At 41.6% G+C, this 23,873-nt stretch overlaps 2 protein-coding genes across 7 annotated transcripts; one reads left to right on the forward strand and one right to left on the reverse strand.

Moving 5' to 3' along the window:
* The first annotated feature begins 249 nt into the window (after positions 1-249).
* LOC148568210 (uncharacterized) lies at positions 250-8,690 on the forward strand. Its single transcript, XM_088484661.1, has 3 exons — positions 250-558; positions 691-1,008; positions 8,286-8,690. The coding sequence occupies exons 1-3, from the start codon at positions 250-252 to the stop codon at positions 8,688-8,690; spliced, it is 1,032 nt and encodes a 343-aa protein (XP_088340787.1).
* Positions 8,691-12,614: 3,924 nt separating this feature from the next.
* On the reverse strand, positions 12,615-18,737 carry LOC107639473 (cysteine protease ATG4-like). 6 transcript variants are annotated; one of them, XM_088485530.1, is made up of 10 exons: positions 18,170-18,737; positions 16,112-16,312; positions 15,761-15,996; positions 15,587-15,672; positions 15,149-15,199; positions 14,637-15,016; positions 14,168-14,306; positions 13,438-13,493; positions 13,287-13,357; positions 12,615-13,182 (listed from the first exon to the last, which is right to left on the reverse strand). In XM_088485530.1, the coding sequence occupies exons 3-10, from the start codon at positions 15,951-15,953 to the stop codon at positions 12,968-12,970; spliced, it is 1,191 nt and encodes a 396-aa protein (XP_088341656.1). In that variant the 5' UTR covers positions 15,954-15,996; positions 16,112-16,312; positions 18,170-18,737; the 3' UTR covers positions 12,615-12,967. The 6 variants fall into 6 exon arrangements, with proteins under 6 accessions (XP_088341656.1, XP_088341653.1, XP_088341655.1 ...); XM_088485527.1 differs by having other exon boundaries at positions 15,761-16,012; positions 18,170-18,537; XM_088485529.1 differs by having other exon boundaries at positions 15,761-16,019; positions 18,170-18,513.
* Positions 18,738-23,873: the final 5,136 nt, after the last annotated feature.

Genomic DNA, 23,873 nt, shown 5'->3' on the forward strand with positions numbered 1-23,873 from the left:
GCGGAAGCTCGCTACTCACGCTTAGAAAAACTAGCCTTCGCACTCCTTACAGCATCCCGGCACCTATGACAATACTTCCAGGCTCATTCCGTGATGGTCTGAACCGACCAAGCGGTCAAGCAAGTACTACAAAAACCCGACCTAGCGGACAGAATGCTAGCATGGTCCATCGAACTATCCCAGTTCGATATCAAGTTCGAACCCCGATACGCGATCAAAGCACAAGCCATGGCCGACTTTATCGCCAAAATGACACCAGGAGACTCCACCCCCGAATCATGGAAGCTACACGTTGACGGCTCCTCGAACATCACTTCCGGAGGCGCCGGAGTCATCCTCGAAAGCCAAAACGGAGTCGTGATCGAACAGTCAGTACGATACGAATTCCCAGTCTCAAACAACCAGGCAGAATACGAGGCCCTCTTAGCAGGCCTAGCCCTAGCTCGGGAAGTCGGAGCAAAGGTCCTAGAGGTAAATACCGACTCACAGGTAGTCAGCTCCCAAATTAACGGAGACTACCAAACACGAGACCCCCTACTCCAACAATACCTCGCCAAGGTAAACAAACTAAAAGAAGGATTCGAGCGAGTTACCATACAGCACGTCCCTAGGGAATGAAACGCCAGAGCAGACCTACTTTCCAAACTAGCCAATACCAAACCAGGACACGGTAACAAATCGCTAATCCAGAAAGTCGTCAAGTCACCCTCCGTGTCAACCACAACCAACGCTCATCTGACACTCTCGAACCAAGGATCTTGGACCTACCCTATCATACAGTACCTCCTTGACGAAACACTGCCGCCGGATCCCAAAGAGGGAAAACGAATAAAAAGGGAAGCCGCCAACTATACCGTTGTCGAAGCACAGCTATACAAACGCGGATTCTCGCAACCCCTGCTCAAATGCGTCGAACCTGAGAACACGGAGTACATACTCCGCAAAATCCACGAAGGTTGCTGCGGCCACCACGTCGGAGGCAAAACATTAGCCCAAAAAGTCATTAGGGTAGGCTACTTCTGGCCCACGGTTATCCGGGATTCCATACAAATAGTTAAAAGCTGCGACAAATGCCAAAGGCACGCCAATATCCACCAAGCCGCCCCACACCAGCTCAGCATCGTATCGGCAGAATGGCCATTCGGCACCTGGGGGATCGACCTCGTCGGACCCTTCCCTACGGCACCCGGTCAACTCCGGTATCTCATCGTCGCCATAGACTACTACACCAAATGGATTGAAGCCGAACCCCTAGCCTCCATAACGGCAGCCCAATGCCGTAAATTCTTCTGGCGACAGATCATTGATGACATGTCATCATGTCATGTTTTTCTATGCTTTTTCATACAAGAAATTGATAATTAGTGCTTAGATATTGCATTCTTTTATGCTCAAATGGTATATTTCCTTGATCTTTTAATTTTATAAATTTGGTAGGAAATAAGAAGAAAAAGAAGCAAAGAAGCACAAAATAAGCTAAAAAGGAGAAAAAAAGAACTTTGGGGCACACTTTGAAGTTGGAGCACACTTTGGAGCCTTAGGCCACGCTTTTAAAAGCGTGGCCCATGACCAAATCAAGGAAACATCACAACCAGCACTCAAAGCTCAGTTCACAAAGTGAACTGAGCTTTGCCGTACAAGAAACTTAGCTTGGAGGCAAGAATTTTCGCTAAGTTAAAAGTTGGGCGTTTACAGCATGACCATGCCTCCTTCAAAGGGCCATAACTTGAGCTACAGATGTTCAATTGATGTGCTTCTAGTTGCGTTGGAAAGCTGACATTCACAGCTTTCCAACGATATATTATAGTCCATATTTGGCACGAAATTGAGGCACAAGTGAAATGCATCTTTAAGGGCTAAAAATAGGCAAAAAAATCAGCCAATGCTTCCACCAAGGCTCGAAGGGGGAGACACAAGGAAAACAAGGAAAGCAAGAAAAGAGTGCTCAGTTCACTTTTCCAACTTAGCTTTTTCGGGCTCCTCCCCAAAGAAAATCAAAGTGCAACATTTGAAAAAGGCCTCCACCAAAGTTTGAACCCAAGACCCCACACTCAAGCAAGGCGCTACACAAGGGGAGCTCAGTTGGTTTTCCCAACTGAGCACTATCTTCCCCCCACTCTCCACACTTTGGCACGCTAGGAAGCACACCAAGGAGGCTGGGACGCACAAGTTGACACGAACAGCAACATTGGGGGTGCTCAGTTTGGTTTTCCAACTGAGCCGTCCCTGGGAGGTGCAATATTGGGCCAAAATTCAACCAAAATTCCAATTAAATTCAATTCTTCACCAAATTGAATCAAGGCCAACAAACCCATCTCTCTTCAAATCCAAAGCAAGCAAAGCCCACATCATCACTCAAAGGAACAAGAACAAGCTAGAATTAGGATTTTCATTTAATTTGTTTTTCATTTCAATTTCATTTTATTTTGTAAAAAGCCTATATAAAGGCATCACTCTCATTTTCAAAAGGGGAGCTCGATTAGAAAGGAGGCTAGCTCCAATAGGGAGTGGTGCACTCTTTAGTTTTCATTTTGCTTTCTCTCTTAGTTTTCTTTTCTGTTTTGAAATTTTGGATTGAGATTGGAAGGAATTCTGTTTTCATTCTCCATCTGCAACTTCTCTTGTTCTTCTTCTGCAATTTACTCTTCCATTATTCATTTTGCAATTGTTCTTGTTGGATCAAGAAAGGATTTGAGATCTAGAATTGTTATCTAGTCTCTTCCACTCCTGAGATCTTAAACCACTTTTAAATTGCTGCAAATTAAGCATTGCTTTTCTGTCTTAAAATTCTTCAAGGCATTTTACTCTTCTGTTTAGATCTGTTACATGATTTTGCATCTTTTACTTCTTTGTTTGATTGCTATCTATACTTTCTTGTTGAATTTTAATTTCCAGCACCCACTCCCCTTTATATTTCATGCAAATTACATTTCTTGTCATTTAAGATTCTTGCAATTTATATTTCTTGCTCTTTAAGTTACTTGCCAATTTACATTCTGCAACTTTAAATTCATTGCCATTTACTTTCTGTTGGCTACAATTTCTCACAATTCACTCAATGTTAGCTTGACTAAACTAATCACCCACTAAAGTTGCTTGATCCATCAATCCTTGTGGGATCGACCTCACTCTAAGTGAGTTTTACTACTTGATACGACCCGGTACACTTGCCGATGAGTTTTTGGTGTTTTGGAAATTCATTTTTCCACAAAAATACCATCAAGTTTTTGGCGCCGTTGCCGGGGATTGATTTAGATCAACAATGATTAAGTGGGTGAGAAGTCTAGATCAAGCATTTTCTTTATTTTTGTTTTCTGTTTTAAATTGAAACCAAGGTGTTTGAGTTTTTGCCTCACTAAGAAATTCTCATATCTGATATGAGTAATTTCAATTTTCCTTGGTGTTGTGTTTTCCAAAATTCAAATGAAGTTCAACTCATCTTATGATCAAACAAATTTTATGGGATATTACCCACCATCACCAATCTCTAATGGTGGCTGGGAGTATCACCAAGAAAATACAAAGTCTGAGCACTCCAATCCATGGAGATTTGTTTCAGAAACACAAGATGAGCAAGAGAATCATATGGGATATCTTCCTCCACCACAAAATGATGCAAGCTGCTATTCTAATGGTGGCTGGGAGGAGCAAAACCAGAAAATATTTGAGAGCCCATATTCCACTTATCAAGAGCCATCTTCACTTGAACGTGCCTTCAATTCACTTATGCAAAATTGTCCAACCTCACCTTCCAGTTTTTCATCTGAAAATTCTTCATCACTTGACTATGCCTCAACACAAAAACCATCCCAAGACTCACAACCAACACAAACTTCCACGAGCCAAAGATTCTCAATGTTTGAGTCCAGATTCAACAGACTTGTGGAGAAACAACAACAATTCTGGAGAGAACTAGAAATCATTTCTCAGGAGACGGATGAGCAATTGGAGGACACAGAGAAACACTTAGAACTACGAAGCAAGGAAAATGAAGACCAATTGATGGATGTGAAGGATAAAGTGGAAGAGCAAGATGAGGAGGCTACTGCATCAAGTGAACTTTCAATGAAGAATGAGGTGGTTGAAAATGAAACTGCACTTGAGGTGATAGAGGAACATGAAACCTCCCTCCCAAAGGAATTAATGGGAAATCATAAAGAAGAAATGGAGGAAGATACTCAAGAGAATTCACACCCAAGTGAAATGGAGAAGTGCACAGAGGAAGAGCTCACGAAACCACCATTGCAAGAAGCTCTTAATGAAGAAATCACTCCAACAATCACACAACCACCAAGTCTTGAATCCAAAGAAGTGAAGGCAACTAGCAAGAACACCAATTCTGTCCCTAAGCCAGCAAGCAAGATCAATCAAGCCATTTGCAAAAGGAAGCTTGCTGAGGAAAGGCCAAGACAAGGGACAGTAGCTGAATCTTCTCCTCCCTTGAGGTCATTCCTCTTAACAAACTGGAAGAAGAGGAAGAAAGTGAAGAACAACATGTCAAGCTAATGACCCTAAAAGAGCACTTGTTGGGAGGTAACCCAACCGTAGGTAACATTTCTTCTCTGCTTTGTTTTCTTTCTTTGCTTTGTTTAAATTCAATAAATTGGCATATGGTTACATTCTAAGTTTGGTGTTGCCTTGCAACTAATTGTTTTCAATATATTTTGAATGATTGCATCAAATCAAAAAATGAAAGTGACACACCAAGATTCTAAGTTTGGTGTGCTACTTATTTTCTATGCAATTCATTCAAGCAACACTACTTGTCTGCATAATCATAATGCCTCTGCAGTTTTATTTTTCTCTTTTGATTTGACACTTTTTCATTCTACTTGCTTTAGTCATTTTTCTATTTTTAAATATTTTCCTCTAGTTTGCTTGTTAACTGTCGTTGTTAGTACATCACCAAGAGATCCTTATTCTGACAGATTCTTGGCTTGGTGATTGTACTTAACAAATAACAGTTTCATTTGCTTAGCTTTTTGTTAAATAAAATTGACATATGATTGCATTCTAAGTTTGGTGTTGCTATGCAACACAGTTTGCTTCCAATCTTTACTGGATACTTGCATTGATTCCAAGTGAAAGTGTCACACTAAGTTTGGTGTGCCACTTATCTTTTATGCAATGTATTGTGCACACCTTCTTATCTATGCAATCAAAATGTCTCTGTCTCTTGTGCCTTGATTATTATCTTTAATTTTGCTTGCTTAGAACACATGTGCTACTAACATTTCATTGTATAAGACATTCATGATCCATCTTAGCCCCATAGCCATTGTTCTAATTGTTGCTTGAGGATGAGCAAGCATTCTGAGTTTGGCAAGGGAAAGGGAAGAATAAGAGGAAAATGACAACAATAATGAAGATGAACTACAAGGTTGTAGAGTTCCTTTTCTTCTCATTTGTTTCCAGCACTTAAATTGCATGATTGTCTTTATCTTTTCTGTATGCATGTGTGGTATGAATAAGCATAGCTTGAATATTGATTTGTAACATGTTGCCATGCCATTATGACTACCAACTTGAGTTTTGTAAAGCTTAAAGCAGTAAAGTATCATGATCATAAACAAACAAGGCATTAAAGAAGATTTTAGCATGTGCATACAAGTATTGGAAAGCTAGTATGATTAATTGTTGCTCAATTGCATTGGATTTTATTTAATTGAAGTTTTCATCTAGTACTTTTTGTGAAATCTTTTGAAAACATGAAAACCTTGAAGAAGCAATTGCAAATAAAGCAAAAAAAAAAAAGAAAAAGGGAAAGAATGAGAAAGCTGAAGGCTCTGAGTACCAATGACAATTTATTTGTTAAGTACTTGTGGTGTTTATGTATCAAGCCAAATGCTTGAAAACAAAACACTTAGAAGTCAAGGCTAGGATCAAGTGCAAAAGCACTCCCTCAAAGCTCAAGGTTCTGAGCATCAATGATTAGAGAGTCAAGAAAAGAAAGGAAAAATAAACTTAATGAAGTCCTCTAATTAAATGCTTGTGGTGCTTTTGTATCAAGTGGTAATACTTGAAAACAGAGCATTTAGAGTCATAGCTTTGTTATTAACTCATGGGGCAAAGCACCCAAAAGGAGAAGCTAATAAGAAAATCAAAAGCTTGTTTCAAGGAAGGAATATAAGAGAAAGATTTCATAAATTGAGCTAGATAGAAACATCAATCATTTACAACCCTTTTGTGATTGTAGCATGCTTAGAAAACTAGCTTACCATGAAAATTGAGTTGCTATTCTTCTTACCTTGGATTGTCAATCTTTAATGCATGATTCTTTTCTTGCTTGGGGACAAGCAAGGTTTAAGTTTGGTGTTCTGATGACATGTCATCATGTCATGTTTTTCTATGCTTTTTCATACAAGAAATTGATAATTAGTGCTTAAATATTGCATTCTTTAATGCTCAAATGGTATATTTCCTTGATCTTTTAATTTTATAAATTTGGTAGGAAATAAGAAGAAAAAGAAGCAAAGAAGCACAAAATAAGCTAAAAAGGAGAAAAAAAGAACTTTGGGGCACACTTTGGAGCCTTAGGCCACGCTTTTAAAAGCGTGGCCCATGACCAAATCAAGGAAACATCACAACCAGCACTCAAAGCTCAGTTCACAAAGTGAACTTAGCTTTGCCGTACAAGAAACTTAGCTTGGAGGCAAGAATTTTCGCTAAGTTAAAAGTTGGGCGTTTACAGCATGACATGCCTTCTTCAAAGGGCCATAACTTGAGCTACAGATGTCCAATTGATGTGCTTCCAGTTGCGTTGGAAAGCTGACTTCACAGCTTTCCAACGATATATTATAGTTCATATTTGGCACGAAATTGAGGCACAAGTGAAATGCATCTTTAAGGGCTAAAAATAAGCAAAAAAATCAGCCAATGCTTCCACCAAGGCTCGAAGGGGGAGACACAAGGAAAACAAGGAAAGCAAGAAAATAGTGCTCAGTTCACTTTTCCAACTTAGCTTTTTCGGGCTCCTCCCCAAAGAAAATCAAAGTGCAACATTTGAAAAAGGCCTCCACCAAAGTTTGAACCCAAGACCCCACACTCAAGCAAGGCGCTACACAAGGGGAGCTCAGTTGGTTTTCCCAACTGAGCACTATCTTCCCCCCACTCTCCACACTTTGGCACGCTAGGAAGCACACCAAGGAGGCTGGGACGCACAAGTTGACACGGACAGCAACATTGGGGGTGCTCAGTTTGGTTTTCCAACTGAGCCGTCCCTGGGAGGTGCAATATTGGGCCAAAATTCAACCAAAATTCCAATTAAATTCAATTCTTCACCAAATTGAATCAAGGCCAACAAACCCATCTCTCTTCAAATCCAAAGCAAGCAAAGCCCACATCATCACTCAAAGGCACAAGAACAAGCTAGAATTAGGATTTTCATTTAATTTGTTTTTCATTTCAATTTCATTTTATTTTGTAAAAAGCCTATATAAAGGCATCACTCTCATTTTCAAAAGGGGAGCTCGATTAGAAAGGAGGATAGCTCCAATAGGGAGTGGTGCACTCTTTAGTTTTCATTTTGCTTTCTCTCTTAGTTTTCTTTTCTGTTTTGAAATTTTGGATTGAGATTGGAAGGAATTCTGTTTTCATTCTCCATCTGCAACTTCTCTTGTTCTTCTTCTGCAATTTACTCTTCCATTTTTCATTTTGCAATTGTTCTTGTTGGATCAAGGAAGGATTTGAGATCTAGAATTGTTATCTAGTCTCTTCCACTCCTGAGATCTTGAACCACTTTTAAATTGCTGCAAATTAAGCATTGCTTTTCTGTCTTAAAATTCTTCAAGGCATTTTACTCTTCTGTTTAGATCTGTTGCATGATTTTGCATCTTTTACTTCTCTGTTTGATTGCTATCTATACTTTCCTGTTGAATTTTAATTTCCAGCACCCACTCCCCTTTATATTTCATGCAATTTACATTTCTTGTCATTTAAGATTCTTGCAATTTACATTTCTTGCTCTTTAAGTTACTTGCCAATTTACATTCTGCAACTTTAAATTCATTGCCATTTACTTTCTGTTGGCTACAATTTCACACAATTCACTCAAAGTTAGCTTGACTAAACTAATCACCCACTAAAGTTGCTTGATCCATCAATCCCTGTGGGATCGACCTCACTCTAAGTGAGTTTTACTACTTGATACGACCCGGTACACTTGCCGGTGAGTTTTTGGTGTTTTGGAAATTCATTTTTCCACAAAAATACCATAAATCATCACCCGATTCGGGATCCCCAAGATTGTTATCTTGGACAACAGAACCCAATTTGCTGACAAAAAGTTCAGAGAATTCTTAGAAGGACTACGCGTATCTCACCGTTTTAGCTTGGTAGAACACCCCCAAACAAACGGACAAGTGGAATCTGCAAACAAAATAATCGTCAAGGGACTCAAGAAACGGCTCGACGAAGCCAAAGGACTATGGGCCGACGAACTCGGATCGGTCCTATGGTCATACCGAACCACACCGCAAACGACCACGGGAGAAACACCCTTCCGATTAACATACGGCGTAGAGGCAGTCATCCCGGTAGAAATCAGAGACCCAAGCCCCAGAAAAACGGTCGGCGGTAACGACGAGGAAGCAAAACGAGACCTCATTGACGAGGAAAGAAGCATAGCTCATATCAAAGAGCTAGCCCTAAAACAAAGAATCAGCTTAAGATACAACCATGGCGTCGTTTGACGAGAATTTGCGACCGACGACCTCGTCCTACGACGTAACGACATCGGTCCCCCGACCCCAGGAGAAGGGAAACTCACCCCCAACTGGGAAGGACCATACAGAATCAAGGCGGTAATCGGAAAGGGAGCATATAAACTCGAACGACTTAACGGCGACGAAGTCCCAAGGACCTGGAACGCCGCCAATTTACGGTGATACTACACTTAGGCCGACCTAACTAGGTCACCCCTTTTTATTTGTATCTTCCCATTTCACAACCCCTGAATTTTAATTTTCGCTTAAGTATCTATCCCGGGTACTCTTTCCCCCCAAAGACGGAGGGTTTTAACGAGGCCCAACCTTCAATAAATATTTCGTTAAAAGCTATTTCTACCTTTCTAAACGTCCCAAATACGGAACAAAGACACGGCCACGACTGGGGGACTGATCACCCCCCAGGCCCAACACACGGATATCCACAAAAACCCGACCAAACGACGGTCCGAGGGAACCAATAAAACAAACGGAATAGCTCAAAACAAAACATATAAAAGGCCCGAACGGCCGAAAATACCATAAAACGGAATATACAAAGGCCCGAACGGCCAAAAATACCATTAAGCGGAACCCAATGTCACGAAATAGCAACTACACGGCCCTTGGCCATCCAAAATATTCAAAAACAAACAGTTCAAAATAAAATTACAAAGATAAAAAGCTACTCAAGGTCGACAATCTGGCCGCCACGAACAGTCTTGAAGGCTCCCATCACGGACACATCCACTCCCGGAGCCAACACTAAAGCCTGAGCCCTCATTGTCTCCTCAGTAGCCGCAATCGCATCCTTTGCATCACCCAGTAACTCCGTCTTCTCCCTCTTCAAGGCAGCAATCTCGGCCTTCAGAGTCTCCGACTCAGTAAGAAGCACGGCAGCTTGAGAACCCGCATTTGAAGCCCGCTGCCGCTCCTCTGCCAATTGGGAAAGAAGCGAAGTCTCAACCTCGGAAAGTCGGAGAATCTCCGCCCCGGCTTCCTCAGAAGACTTCACTGCCTACTCCTTCGCAGCCTCGGCAGCCTCAAGCTCCTCCTTCAACTTAGCCACCTCAGCCTGAGAATGGCGAAGCTTCTTATCCAACAAACCGACCTGAGCCATCACAGGCTCAGCCTTCCGAACGACAACGGCAGACCGAAGAAGGGCACGATACACCGACTTGGCCTGGAACGAAACATCACAGCCATCAAAAAATGGCTCCGTACCAGGCATCAAGTGTTGATCAATGAACCCCGAAGCATCAAAGCGTCGGTCCATCACACTAGGCACAAGACCCTCTTCCTCAAAAGTCTCGCTGCTCGGCTCCTCAGGCCTTTTTCTCTTCCGAGAAGCCTCAGCAGCCGTCACCGCGACGACTTCAGGCGAGTTCGCAGGACCAGGAGAAACCTGAGCATCGACCCGCACGCCCGAAGAAACCACCTCTTGAGAAACAGCCTGCGACCCCACGACGGAGTTAGAAACAGGAGTAGCCGGAGACGACGACCCCTCCTCCTGGGCCATCGCTGCCTTCAACCGTGCCAAGGAAGTCAAACCACCAGCCATCTCAACTGAAAGAAAACAAAAATCCCAAGTTACAAAAACGGGAAAACAAACATAAAAACCAAGAAAAGAACAGACACACACCAACATACGACCGACAAGCAACCAGATCACCCATCACATCCCGAGGATTAAGAGGACGCTCTCCAAACAACTGCCACAGAACAAGAGCAATATCCCGCTCCTCCAGGGTCAGGAACTCTTTCGAAACCCGAGTAAACACCGACGGCCCCGCCTTAAAGTTCCAATAGGTGGGGAACCGACGCTCACCCTCCAATGTCAGCCAAAAAGGATGATGCCCCCTTGCGGGACGAACCTTAAAATACCCACTCTTAAAACCATGAAAAGAATCTTCATACAACCCGAAGACCCGACGATGAGGCTGAGCTCTAAAAGACACATACCCCTTCTTGTGCTTCCCTTCCTTAGTTGGAAGGGTACACAAAAAGAGAAAAAGGAAGACGTTTACCGAGGCAGGAAGCTCCAAAAATTCACAAACGAGCTCGAAAGACCGTATCGTCGCCCAGCTATTCGGATGCAGCTGGGACGGCGCCACGGAGCACCGTCTCAATAATTGTTGAACAAACGGGGAAAAGGGAAGCCGAACGCCAAGCCGGGTAAACATCGCCTCATACACCCACATCCAATCCGGCACAGTCGGAGAGTCCAGATTGGTATAGCAAACCCTCTCATCAACCCCGGGAAGAGAAAGCTCGTAATGGCGTTCGGCGTCGCCACCCCCGCAAACAGCTCCTTGATCGCGGAGCCGCTGGAGGTCCGCCTCCGTCATCCGCGACAGCGTCCCCCACACATCACTAGTAACCCAAGAGAAAAGACTGGGGACACCCCCCGCCGGGGCCACCGGAGCCCTCACACCCTCAGTCCTTCGACGAGCCATACCTAAAATAGTGACGAGCACCACCGTCAGCCAAACCCCGCGGCAGAAAACGGCGGATGAAACCAAAAATAGACACCACCATACACCACCAATTATACGATGGCGCTCGCCCCCCTTACGGAATCCACTACCCCAACAGAACTATCTACCACTATGCAATACCGTCATATACCATAAAACAATTCTAAATCTACACAAAGAAAGACAAAGCAGAGGAAGCAAAAAGAAACAGAAGAACACCAACCTGATGATGCGAAGGAAATAAATCCAAGGAGAAAATGCTACGGCAGAAGACCAACCAAAGCCACAGAGTGCGAAAGGAAAGCAGAAGATGCTCTTTCGGAGAAGAAAGCAATAGAGAAATGAAGCAAACGAGGGAACTGAAGGAAGAAAACCAAAACGGTTTTGAAAAAGTGAAATAACGCAAATACCCCTGGAAAGCAAAGCAAACGTGAGGGCAAAAGAGGAAAACGCCCCCCACAATAAATGCCCCCTGGAAAAAAGCAATTAATAAATCACGCCTCGAAGAACGCAACGGGCGCAGTAGACACGGAAGAGTCACGTCAGACCAAAACGGTCAGACGAATCTTCCAAGAGACGAAACTGAGGCACCGACCTCATCTCAAAAGCACCAAACGGCCACTCTAGAAAAACTAAAGGCCTAAAGCCCGCGGTAAAAGCAGTATCTCCCAGCGACAGACCGACCTCGCTCACTCTCCCGCTGCGGGGGCAACTGTTACGGACCCGAGCCACGGAGCTCGGACCCGGGACTGCACCCAACCCGGCTCCACAGGTCCAACCCGCACCTCGCTCAGAAGGCCCCGAAAACCGGCCTTCCAGAGCTCCTAACCAACTTTCGAATTCATTCGTCCATCTTATCTTAACCAGATAAGATAAGATAAGATACCCATCATCGCCTATAAATAGAGGACCCAAGTCCCCCCAGGTATTCATCCATTCCTCATACCTTATACCTCTTAGATCCATTCTGACTTGAGCGTCGGAGTATCTTTGCAAGTACCTCCCCCCATTGCTCCAGTCAGACAACCCGACTTCAACCCAGGTCCGCAGGTTCCCGATCCATCCTTCAACCCGTACCAGAGACATCTCATACACTACTTATTCCAAACAAATTTGCAAAAACTTAATATAGCACATAAACTTTAATTCACAAAAAATTTGCAAAATGTTGAAATCAAACCCTTAGACATTGAATTGCTACAAATCTAGCAATTTTTATTATCCGAAAGTCGCATGCAATAACAAGAATATTCAACGATTAAATACAAGTCCTTTCATTTTTCTTGCTGTTGTTTTTCTCAACCATTAACATTACTAGCTAAATCTCTCCTATCTCATTCATTCTGATCCCATTACAATACGTTAAAAAAAATTTAAAAAAAATCATTTACATTAAATTTATATTTTATATTAAAGCTTGTGTCGTAAGACAGCATTCTGAACTACTTTCTACCATTTATTCGATAGTCCAAAAGTGTAATCCCACTACAAATTTGTACCTTCTAGCCAACAAGAAGGTACAAGCAACAAATATGAACGAAACTCCCCGTGTAATGTACAACAAATACCTAGTTAGCTATATCAACAAATGAGGAAATAAACTAAGCTAAAGAATCATATTCATTATAACTTACTTTTCTACAAAGCCTATTTTCAACCATATCTTGAGAATAGGGAACCCCCATAACTAGGCATCAACAACACTGGCAAATTAGCCTTAGGCACATGAGAATCAAACAACAAATTTTTCAACCCCTTACTTCAAATCAACCTTGGGAAACTTTGGAATTACAGGAGTTGCCAATCATCCTCATTGTTGCCTGCTTTGTTGGCAACGTCCATAGCTACGGAATCGTCGTCTTGGAATCCAGTGTTGCCACCCAGCGCATTGTTACTAGCGGCCTGCGGTAAGAATCCCCTAGACTGTGCTACCGTGAATAATGGGGCACCATTTGATTCTTCAGCAAGCTTGGAAGCTCGGGAACAGAAGTCGTCGAAATCATCTGACAGCCACCATTAACAAGCAGATGATCGGGGTCAACAGAAAGCTTAGATGTTAGCCCATGTTGTTTTAGGTTGTGAAATTAAGGCAAAGAAACCAGCAAACCTTTGTCTCGGCAGTAAAATCCAATAGCCAAGGATGGGTCAATTGAATCTAGGGGTATGTGCCTGATAACACTGGTAGAAGTTTTGCAAAGTGAGACAAAGATTGAATGAGATAAGAACAAGAAGAAAATCAATACTGGTAATAAGCCTACTTGCTATGGTATGAGGAGGTGCTAGTCTCTTGGTATTCACCATTGATATTAACAACCTGAAAAGCATGTAAAACACAATAATGTAGCTCTTGCCACCTTCGACTCGTAACAAGAACAAGTTATTAATGGAAATCATACGGCCCCTGAATCATGATGCTTTACCCATCAATGAAGCTAAAAGTAAAATTACTGTAAAATTAAAACATCATGCAAAGGAAGCAAATGCTAATCCACTTTTGTGTGATGAGAAATTCCTAAGAATTGCTTTACCATTTCTAATTTAGCATAGAAGAATATTCATATACACAAAACTTTAAAGAATATCAGATAATATTATTATCCATAATAATCCAAACTGAATTTGGAGAATGATTCATCCTGATTTGATCACTACAATCATTGCAGATTGTGTTTAATTTAACCAAATCATGTTTCAATCGATATAATTTATTGCAAATAGAGATAGATAGGTAGATGGTTTCTTGGTTTTTCACTCTTACTTTTTGACTTGTCTGTTTCTTTTGAAACTAAAGGGCTACTACCTAGGCCGGTTGAGAACATACAATGTATATAAGTTTACTAAATCAACAATGGAAATAAACATGGAGCAACATATACCTAAATTAATACAGTGCATTAGTGTACAACCTATATGACAAGTTCCAACATCCGAATAGTGAAATAAATTAATAAAGCCAGTAAATGGCAATTATTTTTGAGAATAACGTACCTGCTGAACTTCATGTGGATCAAGGTACAATGCCTTGTCACCCTGAATCCCAATAAGATATGTTGAAGCACCTGGTTTACCGCCCAAAATACCAAGGCTCTGGGGGAATTTGAAAGTTGATTGCAATAATGGGATATACCTGATAATGGTTTAGACACAACAGATCAGTCATATTGTCATAGTGCCATATTGAAAAAGAATGAGAGTAGAAGTAGAACAAATTCAAATTATATTTTTAGATCTTCATGTGGCAATGACTTAACATGAGCCAATTATATAACTGTATTCAGATAAAGGAAGCTCTTTCTATACAAATTGACACTTTTATAGTTCATGTAAGAATAAAAATATTTTCTTATGCATTGTAAGTTCCAAACCTTACCATCACATAAAACTATAATAAGTGCCCTTAATAGTAAGTAGTACCTATTGATTTATAGTCCTATAGAACATTGAAAAAGTTACACACCTTGGATTGATTTTATCAAGTCCAAGAACCAGAGGAACCAATAAAAGCAGAGGCGTCCAAACAAGTTTGCCCCATGAAAAGTCATAACAGCGTTTGGATGCATCTTCAATGCAGACAACTGGTGCTCCACCACGTTCTCCATCTTCATCTCCAGAAACAACATAAATTGCCATTGGAAGTGGCTGCTCTACAAGGTTGTCTGTCTCCCTCTGGTTACGAGCTAGAACTTCCCATGTTCGACACATGGCATATGGGCCCACCCATGATCCAACAGCAAGGCCATAATCTTTACCGGCTTGAAGGAGATTGTGAATAGAGAAAGCAGAAGCCTCCGAATCACCAAAACTTTGCAAGATCTCAATATATTCTTTATCCAGTGGCTGCAGATTATGAAAATACATACTTACTCAACCTATTGGCATATATATTAAACAAAGAAATACATACAACAAATGAATAAAAAAGTTACAATCTGATTACTAGAACAACACACTGCAAATCAATCACCTTACCTTATCAATATTTTTCCTCCATGATCTACCTAATTTATGAAAGAGCAATGCCTGTACACGAGGAAGGTCATTTGATGCTGTTAGTTGCTATATTTTGAAAGAGAACACAAACTGAGGAAACATTAAATAAATAAATAATAGAAAGTAATAATTGATATAAAGAGGCTTTTTTCTTTCTTTTTTTTTTTTTTTTTTTTCCTTTTTCTTCTTTCTGGGATACCACAAGAACTATTATTAGAATAGAACTGAGATTACAAAAAGAGGATAAGCCATCCTCACACCCACATATACATACAACAGGTAAATTTGAGACGTGAAAATCTTAGCTACATAACACCACATCCTAATCCTTTTAAATATTAGCTAAAGAAGATTATACTAAAGTACAATGGGGCAATAGCTTAGTCAAATACAACCATTGGATAAAAGGCACAATACCTGAGCTACAAGCATCTGGCTGCTCCGTAGCATACATCCCCAATTAACATCACTAGTATACTTTGAATCTCCAATAGCATCAAAGCCTATAAATATGTATGTACATTAATATTTGTGAATAAAATATCTAAAATAGAAAAACATCCTAGAAAGCACAGTATATATTTGACAGACCTTTCCGATATGTTACTAGGATTTTTGAAGAAAAATCTTGCTCAAATGCGGCAAACTCGTTACTAGTATCTACATTTGCAGTCGATTCTTGTTGTGAAATATTATGGCAGACACCTAGAAGCCATATATCACCATCAGAACTTGAAATCTCAGTCCTCCCTGTCCCAAGTACACGTTCTTGAAATCTCCTCATCGAGACGCTGTTAACAACTTTCCTCACAGCAGCTGCCCACCCACTATTTCCAAAATAAACTGCTTTCTTTTCAGAAGGCGATGGTTCATTATACGTTTCATAGACCGAAAAACCAGCTGGAAAAAAACCTGACCACAAGGAAGCCTTAGGATACTTACTTTCACCAGACCCTACTTTCAAAGATGCAGGCACCTGACTGTTATCTATAGTCTCAACTGAGCTTTTAGAAGAACATGTTGCACCAATGATCTTCTCATAGATACTCTTCAATACCATTATGATGCCACAGAAAACATGAGTTGGCTCATAGAAACAAACCTGAGTGTAGGTCAATATCTGCAGGTGAAGGGGAAACAGACCTGAAAGGCATCAAAAAACATGCTTGTAATCATTCAAAACAATCTAGGAATTGAAAGATTCAGCCAAGAAACTATTAGAGCTTTCTTTATTGAGCTATTTAAACCATCCAGCAACCTGAAAAGGGGGGGGGGGGGGATATTTTCAGCTACTACAAACTAACACAACAAACAACATAGGTTGTCTCGACTAGCTAAAAGACAAAGGAATCAATGAATAATAACATTATCATCCACAACTCATGAAGTATCCCCTAGTCATAATCTTGTTGAAAGAAAAAATCAGAAAATCCAATTCCCCAAATCTGTAGAACCATCCTTAGTCAAACAAGATAAACGTGTTACACATACATAATCGATGCCCAGGATCAATGATGCCATTTCACACATTTTCCAAAGCACAAAACATGAATCTTCATTACAAGAAAAAAAAGAATAACATAAAATAAAAAACACAGAACAAAACCCAAAAAGGAAATTTGCGCAGTGACATAAATCGATAAATCGAATGGTTTCTGAGCACGCAAATCCAAAATTCATTGAAAATGCTAAAGCAATTGCAGAGTAAATCAACAAACCTTGATAAAAGAAAATTCGAAGGGAATTAAAAGAGTTAACAGAAAATAGGGGAGAAAAGAAAAGCAAGATTCTGAAAACTGAACCGATCATCGAACCACTCCAACTACTGGTTCACCGGTTCATTGGTTCAACCAATTTAACTATGGTTCAATCGGAATAACCATTTTATAATAAAATAATAATTAAAATAAATAAACACACAATCATAATTATAATCTAATATAAATTTTAAAATGTCATTCAAACTAAAAGCACTACATCAAAATTATACAAGTATTTACTTAATTCATGCATTTACTAGACAAAAGAAACAACCAAACATGAAATGCCAACATTAAATTTTATCATCAATCATCAAAATCCACAAAAACTTGCTCCACATTTGCTTCATTGAGATCATCTTCACCTTCATTTTCAAACATAGACACAAGTATACAAGTATTTAACTTAATTCTTGCATTTACTAGAAACATAACACTGCCACAACTAACACAAATACAAATCAATTGATAAGCATACATCCCTAATAACCAAAATTTTCCCAGTACTACTATTTTCTTTTACATACTTATGATACCCATTTATCCATCAGAACCTAGAAAATTAAAAAGGAAAATACAAATACTAAAGTTAAATAATTCATTACAGTCAATGAGAGATTTTTCTAATTTCTTTTAGGCATATGATCAAACACCATGTGCATGAGTGTCCACAATGGCAGAATCTTATTTTAAGCTAGACAGAACTTTAACTACTACTAACAATAGCTTATAAATGAGCTACGAAACCCTAACTACTCCCACGATAACCTTTAGATTGAAACAATTTCAGAGGTGGAAAGGCTCCACGTTAAATAATCAATATTTGAGGAGAAAGTTGAAACTCGCCAAGTTACCCGTCTTAGACTCTTCGTTATATAAACGGGGAGAGTAGAAAATATCGAATTAACTTTAAGGAAGTTTTCAGTTGAACTTTCATCATTTTCAGTGTTGAAATAAAAAACATAAATTCAAATTTTGCATATAAAAGAAAATTAACAAGACAGAATAAGCGAGTTTCCACAGCATCAGTAACAACAATGGCAGTTTCAAAAACAGCAGCAGAAAAACTAGCAGTACTAGGTAAGAAACAGAAGCAAAACAACAACGTAATAAACAGCGGTTTAAAATGTAAGACATGAAATAAAAACAACAAATGTTAAATTAAACTTTAAATAGCAGCAAGGAAAACAACGTAATAAAGAAGAAACCAGTACCAGCAAGAACAATGAATAGAAATCACCTTTCACAGCTGAGGGAGATGGTGTACAAACTCGAACAGATGAGGGAGATGGAGAACAAAAGAGGGCTGGAACTCAAACAAGCGAGGGAGAGGGAGCACAGATGAGGAACTCGAACGGGAAGACGAGGACTGGAGCGCGGCGGAACAGAGGATGAACAGCGGCGGAAACGCGGCGAAACAGAGGCAGAACAGACCTGTGGATACGATGCTGGAGCAGTGCGGACGGCGGCGGAGTAGACGCGACGGCGACAGCGGCTGGACAGCTTGAAGAAGGGCGAGGAGATGGAGGCTTAGGGCTGCCCCTTTTCTGCGTTTGAAGGTCGAAGATGAGAGGAGTGTGAGCTGAGGGAAAATTTAGGGATTTTTGCGTAAAACGACGAACGTATTGCGCAATTTATCAAAAACCGTCCGGGTCCTGGTTCGATTTGACCAACCGGTTTCTGGCCGGTTTAACAGTTCCGCGACGATTTTTAAGTTTTAAGTAACGGAGACGGTTCTGTATATCAATCGAGCTGCTGAAGTCATCGATTCCCAGTTTGACTGGTCCAACCAATCGTTTTTTCAGAACATTGAACAGGAGGTTACAAAGGTTTATATTCTTAAAGCGGTTTATGTTTAAATTTTAAAATTAATTTTTAATTATTCTATTTGAATAATTTTGAAACTTATTTTATTTAATTATGTAATTTGTCCTAATTTAATGTATATAAAAAATTAAAAAGTATATTCAAGGCTTAATAATTATTTTTTTTTCAACTTTTGTCCTTTTTTCTTTTTTTTTTTCTACTCAAATAAATAGAGTCTTAGGATTTTGGTTTCAAGCTCGCGAGTATGACTTTTGTTCGGTAGGTCGGTTACCGGACGGTTCGGGTCAGGACCCAGGGTGAAGGAAAGGGCTCGTCTGGTCGCGGTCTTCCAGTCCAGACTGGGGAGGTCCCGAGCACGTCGTGTGAGAAAGGAGGGGGGGTGCCACCTGCAAAGACATTCTGACGCTCTTGTCAGAATATGTGTAGGCGAAATGAGGGTGGTGTAGGGATATGACGTACCTCGGGGGAAGAGCCATTCTTCCCCTTATATACATGTCAGTTCTGGGCCCCTCTGGAGGTCAGGCCCATATTTTTAGGGACGCTGTCCCATAGCTGTGTGTGAGCTGTGTGGGACGCGTGTCCGGGTCGGTTGAAGGGCGCGTAGCCAGGCCGGGTGGAGCTCGGGTTGGGTCGGCCCGCAGGAGTCCTGGGCTGGGCCGTAACAGTGCCCCCGACGCGCCAGTGATGGTCGCGAGGATGATCGGTGGCGCGTGATTTCCTTACTCGTGCGTTATCGTCGAGTCGGCTGACTGTGGGAGAGACGCGTTTCTGGTGCGCGTGTCTCTTGGTCTGCTAAGGCGTTCGTTCGTCGCTTCGTTCTTCGCGCTGAGCATTAAATGCTCGTAATGATTTGAAAAAATCCTGCGCGCAAAGACCATTTTGCCCTTGCCTTCTTTCGCGCTTATCATGGTGCTTTTTAAACAGTTTTCTTTCCTCTTCCTCCCACTTTGCTATTTTCATCTTCTTTTCTCCCTGACATCCAAAAATTTCTCTATTCGAGCCAACTTGTGCCTTTCTTTTACGCTCCAGTTTCGTACTCCACTTCAGGTAATTTCTTGATCCTTCTCCCCCTATGTTTATACTATGCCTCATTGTTGCAGTAGTTACCGTTTGTATGTTTTGGTTTGCTTTTGCTGAATGGCTTTCCATTGGTGGGGTAGACGAACTAGGGGAGGGGTACCATTCCTGGGTAGGTTTTAGGTGATTTGCGTGATAGGTGTAGTTTTTAACTGTTCTTGGCCATGATCTAAGTTTGAAAAGGCGTAGTTTCTGGGTTTCTATGGACTCCCGACCTCATAGTCTAACGGAGTGGTACCCCGATGTAGGTATGCCTCGCATCGTTTCCCGGTCTTCAGGAACTGGCGCGGCCTACGACCCGTACGCCTGGGTGACCGATGATATAAGGAGCTCACCCAACCAGATGGACTTGGAGGAGTTGACCGAGTTCCGGCAAGCCGGCTACTTGTGTGGGGGGGGACTGACGAAGAGGCCAACTACGAGGCCATTGTCCCTGCCCCCCATGAGCGTATTTATGAGCTCAACTTTCACTCCCCTCGTGTCCCCGATTGGATCTGGTTTTACAAGTCCATGTTCACACAAGTTGGCGTTCAGATACCGTTCTCCGAGTTTCAAATGGCGCTGTTGAACCGGATATCCGTCCCCCCTTCTCAGCTTCATCCGAACAGCTGGGCTTCGATCCGCTGCTTCGAAATGGTCTGCGAGTACTTGGAGCTGCTGGTGTCGGTGGACGTTTTCCTCTTCTATTTCAACCTTACCAACCCCTCCAAGCAGGGGAAGGCGAGAAAAGGGTTTCTTTCTTTCCGTTCTGCCCAGGGTAGGAGAATTTTTGGCCTTTTTGAGGACTCCTACCATGGTTTTAAAGATAAGTACTTCAAGGTTCGTCCCGTCAAAGGTCGTCACTCCTTTTGGTTGTCGTTAGAGGGGGAGCGCCTTATCCAGACTTATTGGAGTTTTGGTGCGGGGTCGAATCCTTTCATCAAGGTGACGTTGACGAATGGATTTTTGATGGTATAGAATTTTCACAAATGAATTCTTGTTGCAAGTATAGCTTCTAAACCAACAATAATCCTTTCATACAAAAATTTGCTTGTCACAAGTAACAAACCCCTAAATTCTATAAACCGAAGTATTTAAACCTCAGGTCGTTCTCCCTAGGAATTACAATGAAGTGTCTTGTTATTGGTTATGGATTGTATTTTGGGGTTTTGGGATAAGAGACATGAAATGTAAATGACAATGAAAATAAACTAACAACTAAAAAGCACTTGGCAAGGTTGTGAGAATTAGAAGTGCTATCCTAGTTATCCTCCTCGATTGTGACCGCAATTGTCCATTGCTACCACTTAGTTAACCTCTAATAATGGAGGAAAGTCAAGTGGATGAATCAACTTGATTCCACAAGTCCTAGCCAACTCCCAAGGGAAAGACTAGCTTTAGTGATATCTAAATCAATTAGCAACTTCTAATTATCAATCAACAAAGATATTAGATAACTCAAGCGTCACTAATTACTCTACCATAGCCAAGAGGAACAAAATCTATACTAAAATCCAACCAAGCATTTCATCAAACACTTGGAAGGCATAAAAGAAAAGCAAAGTAAATTGATAACAAAAAAATAGAATCTAACAACAATTATGGCAATGAATTAACAACAACAATCAAAAGGAACACAATTATTATGAATTACCTCTAATTGAATTGAAAGAAAATAGAAGGAGCAAAAGTAGATCTACAACAAAACATAAGAACAACATAAAGGAAATTACAACAAAAGAATAGAAGAAGAATGAATGTAACAACAAGGAATTGAAAGATAGAAGTGGAAGAAAGCAAAGATTAAAACCTAGATCTAAAAACTAAACCTAATTCTAATCCTAATTCTAGAGAGAAGGGAGAGCTTCTCTCTCTAGAAACTAACTCTCACTACTAAACTAAGCTAAAACTTAACTAATGGTAACTAACTTCTAAAGTATGAAAAGTATGAAAAGTATGAAAAGTATGAAAAGTATGAAAAGTGTCCTCATTCCCCCTTCAATCATTGGCTTAAATAGCATCAGAAATGAGTTGGATTGGGCCCACAAGGCTTTAGAATTCGCTGGCCACGTTTTGTTTTAAGTGAACCAGGTGGCAGCAACGGCGCGTGCGCGTACTATGCGCGTACGCGTCACCATGCGTGGTTCAACCATAGCAAATCTTATATCGTTTCGAAGCCCCGGATGTTAGCTTTCCAACCCAACTGGAACCGCATCATTTGGACCTATGTAGCTCAAGTTATGGCCGATTAAGTGCGAAGAGGTCGGCTTGACAACTTTCCGGTTCTTTCATTTCTTCATGAGTTCTCCAACTTTTCATGCTTTCTTTCTTCATTCCCTTGATCCAATCTTTGCCTCCTAAACCTTAAATCACTTAACAAACATATCAAGGCATCTAATAGAATCAAGGTGAATTAAATTTAGCTATTTTGAGTCCTAAAAAGCATGTTTTCACATTCAAGCACAATTAAAGGAGAATATACAAAACCATGCTATTTCTTGAATAAATATGGGTAAAAGGTGATAAAATCTCCAAAAATCAATACAAGATAAACCCTACAAATGGGGTTTGTCAGACGTACAAGAGGTTGTCGGCTGTAGATAAGCAAATAGCTGACGTACTTTTTGCCATTTTTGAAAAGAACCCCGTGAACCCACATCTTCTTATGGGTGAACGGGAGGCCGCCAGGAGCTATATTCGTGAGTTGTCTTCTTTGTTTGCCTATGTTTCTTTATCATTGTTTTTCTTTTTCCGATCTAACGACTAACGTGCCTGTTTTTCGTTGCAGTGGAAATGTCTGCCACCGTGACCGGTCTTGAGAATCTGATGAAGACCTTTTTTGAAGCAAGTGACGATGAGAATGCCGAAGAGAAGGATGTCGGTAAGTCGGGGGGTCCTTCAGGGGAGAAGGAGAATCAGGCTGTGCCTTCTCCCCAGGATACCGATGTGTCGGGGAAACAGGCTGCAGGGGGCCAGGCTTCCCCTACCCGTGAGGAAGGGTCCGCTGAAGGGCACGTGACTCTGACCCCCCAGCCGGATAGTGACGTGGAGCTTATCCACACTCCTAAGAAGCGAAAGATGTCTTCCAGCCCCGAAGGGGCCCTTACCATAATGGAAAGGAACTTTGATGCCACCAAATTTATTGATTCTCAGCTGATACCCAGGACAGAGGAGCATTTTCACGAGACCGAACTGTCCGAGCAGGCGAGGTGGATGTATCGCACCTTGCTTCGTGGGGCCGTGATAGCTTGGAAGGCTGAATTCGAGTTATCAGGAATGGAGGCACTCCGGAGGAAGCTTGAGTCCTCTGTTAAGGCGAACAATGACTTTAAGGCTCAAGTTGAACTCCTCCAGGGTCAGCTGTCCGAGATGGGGGGAAAGCTTAGCGCTGCTGAGGAGAAGTCGTCGTTTGTTGCGGAGAGGTTGAAGGCGTCCGATGAGACCATGGCCCGGCTTCTTGAGCGCGAGATGACATTGGAGGGTCAGCTGAACGCCGCTCAGGGTCGGGTTGTCGCCTTGGAAAAAGAGCGGGAGCAGGCCGTCTCGGAGGCGAAAATCGCTAAAGCTGAAGCCGCTGAGCTTAAGAAGAAGCTTAAGGTGACCAAGGAGTAAGGGAAGAATGCCATCTCGATGACCGAAGATGCCCTGAAGGCTCAGCTGAGGATCGCAGCTCCTGATTTCGACACGTCGTCAATTGGCGTTTTCAAGACTATCCAGGACGGAAAGATTGTTGACATGCCGAGGAAGTGAGGTCTTATAACTTAGGATATTTTGTAACGCGTTTGCTGAACAACTTATTGCTCGTTCTTTGTTTTGACTCTTTATAAGTTATACTTATTTGGTCGTTTGGCCGGGTTGCCGTTTATTGTATTTGTTGTCGTTATTTCTCTTGGGGGGCTCGCGCCCGTTTTCCCGTTTTATGATAGTTATGGCTTGGATTGCCGTGGTCGCGTTGTCGTCGCAGTTGGCTTTGGCCGTAACGAAGATGGCCCCCGGGGTGATCAGTCCCGGTCTGCCGTTTTAAGGCGCGCTCGTGTGCGGCGCACGTAGGGAAGAGGTAG

Source organism: Arachis ipaensis, chromosome B4 (genome assembly GCF_059453495.1).
Source record: "Arachis ipaensis isolate K30076 ecotype BB chromosome B4, ASM5945349v1, whole genome shotgun sequence".
Classification (NCBI taxonomy): domain Eukaryota; kingdom Viridiplantae; phylum Streptophyta; class Magnoliopsida; order Fabales; family Fabaceae; genus Arachis; species Arachis ipaensis.